At 34.4% G+C, this 7,561-nt stretch overlaps 1 protein-coding gene across 1 annotated transcript; it reads left to right on the top strand.

Moving 5' to 3' along the window:
• The first annotated feature begins 500 nt into the window (after positions 1-500).
• On the top strand, positions 501-1,265 carry LOC129953449 (uncharacterized protein K02A2.6-like). The gene has a single exon (XM_056066695.1). It carries the CDS (start codon positions 501-503, stop codon positions 1,263-1,265), a length of 765 nt encoding a protein of 254 aa, XP_055922670.1.
• Positions 1,266-7,561: the final 6,296 nt, after the last annotated feature.

Here is a 7,561-nt window from a genome sequence, read left to right as displayed (position 1 = left end):
ATGTGATTCCAAGGACAGATTTGGAATTAATCAAACCGAATTTGCGATGCAGCAGGGGTGTTTAATGAGAAACATACGAGTATATGTACCGAAGGAGTTAAGAGCACGAGTCTTAGCCGAATTACACTCTTCTCATTTTGGAATGACCAAAATGAAAACACTGGCCAGAGGATATTGCTGGTGGCAAAATATGGATCGTGATATCGAGCAAATGGTGATGAACTGCACAGACTGTCAACTTACACGACCAGAAGCAAACAAAATTCAACCCACACATTTCTGGGAAATGCCGGGAAAGCCGTTTGAGCGGGTACATGCAGATTTCGCTGCATGTAATTAGAGGTAATTACTTTTTTATTCTAGTTGATGCCTTCACTAAGTGGCCAGAGGTGCACGTAATCCCAAATTTGACGACAGAAATAACGATACAAAAATGTCGAGAAATTTTCAGTACATTTGGCTTACCGAAAATATTTGTTAGCGATTGGGGATCACAGTTCATGGCGGATAGTTTTCAGAGATTTTTGAAAAACAATGGCATTCAGCACAAGCAAGGTGCTCCATACCACCCATCGATAAATGGTCTTGCCGAACGTTATGTGCAAACCTTTAAAAACAAACTTAAAGCAATTAATTGTAACAAAAAGTTAATAAGTCAAGAATTATCAAACTTTTTATTCGCTTACAGACGTGCTATACATCCAGCTACTGGGAAATCTCCATCAATGCTCATGTTTGGACATCAAATAAGATCGCGCCTGGACTTAATGCTACCAGTTGAAAACAAAATACATCGAAATAATTTCAATGAGAACATCAAACCCAAATTTGTATTAAATGAAAGGGTTGCAGTGCGAGATTATTTATCAGCAGTTAAATGGAAATTCGGTAAAGTGATTGAAATAGTCGGACAATTACATTTCATGGTGAAGTTAGATGATGGGCGAATCTGGAAAAGGCATACCGATCAAATGCGCAAGGTTGGTGAAGAGGTGAGATCTAGAGAACTATTTATATGCAACAAGGAAAATGATATCATTGAGGAGGAGAACGAAGGTCCAAGTACATCAATGGAATTACCAATTAAACCACAAAGAACCACTAGTATAGCAACAGAGACAACGGAGGTGCCAATAGTTTCTGAGGCAGGCGATGAACCGGCAGCGGATGCAGGAGGTTCAGGTAAGGAAAATAATCAGGAAGTGTTAAGACGATCAGAGAGACAAAGAAGGAAACCGGATAAATGGGGTTACGAGAAGATGTAACTGTAATAGAATTACAGCCTTCATTCATCCACTCATTAGTATAAAATAATATTACTTCAAGGAAATTGTATTAAAGTATTTTAAATTTGTTTTGGATTTTATATTTTATATCTAATATTGAATTTGTTTGTAAACTTAAAACAAAACATAAAATCTCCTTGAGGGGAAGAGCTGTTATATCGTGTCAATTATGATTCTCTTTCTCCAAACTCTCAATTGTCAAATACCTAAGTTACTTTATGTATTCAGTCTGTTAATAACCTTTGAGCAATCAACACTTAAATAATATAATATGAAATATGGAATAAATAACTAAAGTCCAAGGATTACTGTATATTATTTGAGTAACGATACAATAGTACGTGCTTGCGATGCTATTGTATCTGAGATACTCGATATCAAAATTTTCAACAAAAAAGTAGTCACAAAATTTAATGTACGATACACCGTTGAAAAGGTACTCCTTCCTACGTGCTTGCGATGCTATTGTATCTGAGATACTCGACATCAAAATTTTCAACAAAAAAGTAGTCACAAAATTAAATGTACGATGTACGTGCTGGCGATGCTATTGTATCTGAGATACTCGACATCAAAATTTTCAACAAAAAAGTAGTTACAAAATTTAATGTACGATGCACGTGCTTGCGATGCTATTGTATCTGAGATACTCGACATCAAAATTTTCAACAAAAAAGTAGTCACAAAATTTAATGTTCGATACACCGTTGAAAAGGTACTCCTTCCTACGTGCTTGCGATGCTATTGTATCTGAGATACTCGACATCTAAATTTTCAACAAAAAAGTAGTCACAAAATTTAATGTACGATGGACGTGCTTGCGATGCTATTGTATCTGAGATACTCGACATCAAAATTTTCAACAAAAAAGTAGTCACAAAATTTAATGTTCGATACACCGTTGAAATGGTACTCCTTCCTACGTGCTTGCGATGCTATTGTATCTGAGATACTCGACATCAAAATTTTCAACAAAAAAGTACTCACAAAATTTAATGTACGACGTACGTGCTTGCGATGCTATTGTATCTGAGATACTCGACATCAAAATTTTCAACAAAAAAGTACTCACAAAATTTAATGTACGACGTACGTGCTTGCGATGCTATTGTATCTGAGATACTCGACATCAAAATTTTCAACAAAAAAGTAGTCACAAAATTTAATGTATGATGTACGTGCTTGCGATGCTATTATATCTGAGATACTTGACATCAAAATTTTCAAGAAAAAAGTAGTCACAAAATTTAATGTACGATGTACGTGCTTGCGATGCTATTGTATATGAGATACTTGACATCAAAATTTTCAACAAAAAAGTAGTCACAAAATTTAATGTACGATGTACGTGCTTGCGATGCTATTGTATCTGAGATACTCGACATCAAAATTTTCAACAAAAAAGTAGTCACAAAATTTAATGTTCGATACACCGTTGAAAAGGTACTCCTTCCTACGTGCTTGCGATGCTATTGTATCTGAGATACTAGACATCAAAATTTTCAACAAAAAAGTAGTCACAAAATTTAATTTTCGATACACCGTTGAAAAGGTACTCCTTCCTACGTGCTTGCGATGCTATTGTATCTGAGATACTCGACATCAAAATTTTCAACAAAAAAGTAGTCACAAAATTTAATGTACGATGTACGTGTTTGCGATGCTATTGTATCTGAGATACTCGACATCAAAATTTTCAACAAAAAAGTAGTCACAAAATTTAATGTTCGATACACCGTTGAAAAGGTACTCCTTCCTACGTGCTTGCGATGCTATTGTATCTGAGATACTCGACATCAAAATTTTCAACAAAAAAGTAGTCACAAAATTTAATGTTCGATACACCGTCGAAAAAATACTCCTTCCAACGTGCTTGCGATGCTATTGTATCTGAGATACTCGTCATCAAAATTTTCAACAAAAAAGTAGTCAACAAATTTAATGTTCGATACACCGTTGAAAAGGTACTCCTTCCTACGTGCTTGCGATGCTATTGTATCTGAGATACTCGACATCAAAATTTTCAACAAAAAAGTAGTCACAAAATTTAATGTACGATGTACGTGCTTGCGATGCTATTGTATCTGAGATACTCGACATCAAAATTTTCAACAAAAAAGTAGTCACAAAATTTAATGTTCGATACACCGTTGAAAGGGTACTCCTTCCTACGTGCTTGCGATGCTATTGTATCATCAAAATTTTCAACAAAAAAGTAGTCACAAAATTTAATGTTCGATACACCGTTGAAAAGGTTCTTCTTCCTACGTGCTTGCGATGCTATTGTATCTAAGATACTCGACATCAAAATGTTCAACAAAAAAGTAGTCACAAAATTTAATGTACGATGTACGTGCTTGCGATGCTATTGTATCTGAGATACTCGACATCAAAATTTTCAACAAAAAAGTAGTCACAAAATTTAATTTACGATGTACGTGCTTGCGATGCTATTGTATCTGAGATACTCGACATCAAAATTTTCAACAAAAAAGTAGTCACAAAATTTAATGTACGATGGACGTGCTTGCGATGCTATTGTATCTGAGATACTCGACATCAAAATTTTCAACAAAAAAGTAGTCACAAAATTTAATGTTCGATACACCGTTGAAATGGTACTCCTTCCTACGTGCTTGCGATGCTATTGTATCTGAGATACTCGACATCAAAATTTTCAACAAAAAAGTACTCACAAAATTTAATGTACGACGTACGTGCTTGCGATGCTATTGTATCTGAGATACTCGACATCAAAATTTTCAACAAAAAAGTACTCACAAAATTTAATGTACGACGTACGTGCTTGCGATGCTATTGTATCTGAGATACTCGACATCAAAATTTTCAACAAAAAAGTAGTCACAAAATTTAATGTATGATGTACGTGCTTGCGATGCTATTATATCTGAGATACTTGACATCAAAATTTTCAAGAAAAAAGTAGTCACAAAATTTAATGTACGATGTACGTGCTTGCGATGCTATTGTATATGAGATACTTGACATCAAAATTTTCAACAAAAAAGTAGTCACAAAATTTAATGTACGATGTACGTGCTTGGGATGCTATTGTATCTGAGATACTCGACATCAAAATTTTCAACAAAAAAGTAGTCACAAAATTTAATGTTCGATACACCGTTGAAAAGGTACTCCTTCCTACGTGCTTGCGATGCTATTGTATCTGAGATACTAGACATCAAAATTTTCAACAAAAAAGTAGTCACAAAATTTAATTTTCGATACACCGTTGAAAAGTTACTCCTTCCTACGTGCTTGCGATGCTATTGTATCTGAGATACTCGACATCAAAATTTTCAACAAAAAAGTAGTCACAAAATTTAATGTACGATGTACGTGTTTGCGATGCTATTGTATCTGAGATACTCGACATCAAAATTTTCAACAAAAAAGTAGTCACAAAATTTAATGTTCGATACACCGTTGAAAAGGTACTCCTTCCTACGTGCTTGCGATGCTATTGTATCTGAGATACTCGACATCAAAATTTTCAACAAAAAAGTAGTCACAAAATTTAATGTTCGATACACCGTCGAAAAAATACTCCTTCCAACGTGCTTGCGATGCTATTGTATCTGAGATACTCGTCATCAAAATTTTCAACAAAAAAGTAGTCAACAAATTTAATGTTCGATACACCGTTGAAAAGGTACTCCTTCCTACGTGCTTGCGATGCTATTGTATCTGAGATACTCGACATCAAAATTTTCAACAAAAAAGTAGTCACAAAATTTAATGTACGATGTACGTGCTTGCGATGCTATTGTATCTGAGATACTCGACATCAAAATTTTCAACAAAAAAGTAGTCACAAAATTTAATGTACGATACACCGTTGAAAGGGTACTCCTTCCTACGTGCTTGCGATGCTATTGTATCATCAAAATTTTCAACAAAAAAGTAGTCACAAAATTTAATGTTCGATACACCGTTGAAAAGGTACTCCTTCCTACGTGCTTGCGATGCTATTGTATCTGAGATACTCGACATCAAAATGTTCAACAAAAAAGTAGTCACAAAATTTAATGTACGATGTACGTGCTTGCGATGCTATTGTATCTGAGATACTCGACATCAAAATTTTCAACAAAAAAGTAGTCACAAAATTTAATGTACGATGTACGTGCTTGCGATGCTATTGTTTCTGAGATACTCGACATCAAAATTTTCAACAAAAAAGTAGTCACAAAATTTAATGTACGATGGACGTGCTTGCGATGCTATTGTATCTGAGATACTCGACATCAAAATTTTCAACAAAAAAGTAGTCACAAAATTTAATGTTCGATACACCATTGAAAAGGTACTCCTTCCTACGTGCTTGCGATGCTATTGTATCTGAGATACTCGACATCAAAATTTTCAACCAAAAAGTATTCACAAAATTAAATGTTCGATACACTGTTGAAAAGGTACTCCTTCCTATGTGCTTGCGATGCTATTGTATCTGAGATACTCGACATCAAAATTTTCAACAAAAAAGTACTCACAAAATTTAATGTACGATGTACGTGCTTGCGATGCTATTGTATCTGAGATACTCGACATCAAAATTTTCAACAAAAAAGTAGTCACAAAATTTAATGTACCATGTACGTGCTCGCGATGCTATTGTATATGAGATACTTTACATCAAAATTTTCAACAAAAAAGTAGTCACAAAATTTAATGTACGATGTACGTGCTTGCGATGCTATTGTATCTGATATACTCGACATCAAAATTTTCAACAAAAAAGTAGTCACAAAATTTAATGTTCGATACACCGTTGAAAAGGTACTCCTTCCTACGTGCTTGCGATGCTATTGTATCTGAGATACTAGACATCAAAATTTTCTACAAAAAAGGAGTCACAAAATTTAATGTACGATACACCGTTGAAAAGGTACTCCTTCCTAAGTGCTTGCGATGCTATTGTGTCTGAGATACTCGACATCAAAATTTTCAACAAAAAAGTAGTCATAAAATTTAATGTACGATGTACGTGCTTGCGTTGCTATTGTATCTGAGATACTTGACATCAAAATTTTCAACAAAAAAGTAGTCAAATAATTTAATGTTCGATTCACTGTTGAAAAGGTACTCCTTCCTACGTGCTTGTGATGCTATTGTATCTGAGATACTCGACATCAAAATTTTCAACAAAAAAGTATTCAAAAAATTTAATGTTCGATACACCGTTGAAAAGGTACTCCTTCCTACGTGCTTGCGATGCTTTTGTATCTGAGATACTCGACATCAAAATTTTCAACAAAAAAGTAGTCACAATATTTAATGTACGATGTACGTGCTTGCTATGCTATTGTATCTGAGATACTCGACATCAAAATTTTCAACAAAAAAGTAGTCACAAAATTTAATGTACGATGTACGTGTTTGCGATGCTATTGTATCTGAGATACTCGACATCAAAATTTTCAACAAAAAAGTAGTCACAAAATTTAATGTTCGATACACCGTTGAAAAGGTACTCCTTCCTACGTGCTTGCGATGCTATTGTATCTGAGATACTCGACATCAAAATTTTCAACAAAAAAGTAGTCACAAAATTTAATGTACGACGTACGTGCTTGCGATGCTATTGTATCTGAGATACTCGACATCAAAATTTTCAACAAAAAAGTAGTCACAAAATTTAATGTACGATGTACATGCTTGCGATGCTATTGTATCTGGTACTCCTTCCTACGTGCTTGCGATGCTATTGTATCTGAGATACTCGACATCAAAATTTTCAACAAAAAAGTAGTCACAAAATTTAATGTTCGATACACTGTTGAAAAGGTACTCCTTCCTATGTGCTTGCGATGCTATTGTATCTGAGATACTCGACATCAAAATTTTCAACAAAAAAGTAGTCACAAAATTAAATGTACGATGTACGTGCTTGCGATGCTATTGTATCTGAGATACTCGACATCAAAATTTTCAACAAAAAAGTAGTCACAAAATTTAATGTACGATGTACGTGCTTGCGATGCTATTGTATCTGAGATACTCGACATCAAAATTTTCAACAAAAAAGTAGTCACAAAATTTAATGTTCGATACACCGTTGAAAAGGTACTCCTTCCTACGTGCTTGCGATGCTATTGTATCTGAGATACTCGACATCAAAATTTTCAACAAAAAAGTAGTCACAAAATTTAATGTACGATGTACGTGTTTGCGATGCTATTGTATCTGAGATACTCGACATCAAAATTTTCAACAAAAAAGTAGTCACAAAATTTAATGTTCGATACACCGTT

This window comes from Eupeodes corollae (genome assembly GCF_945859685.1).
Source record: "Eupeodes corollae chromosome X unlocalized genomic scaffold, idEupCoro1.1 SUPER_X_unloc_1, whole genome shotgun sequence".
NCBI classification, from domain to species: Eukaryota; Metazoa; Arthropoda; class Insecta; order Diptera; family Syrphidae; genus Eupeodes; species Eupeodes corollae.
The sequence above is the reverse complement of the archived record's forward strand: the minus strand, read 5'-3'. Positions and strand labels throughout refer to the sequence as shown.

What these genes read in the sequence shown, in the direction of transcription:
- LOC129953449 (XM_056066695.1), top strand. Translation starts at nt 501, where the DNA reads ATGGCGGATAGTTTTCAGAGATTTTTGAAAAACAATGGCATTCAGCAC.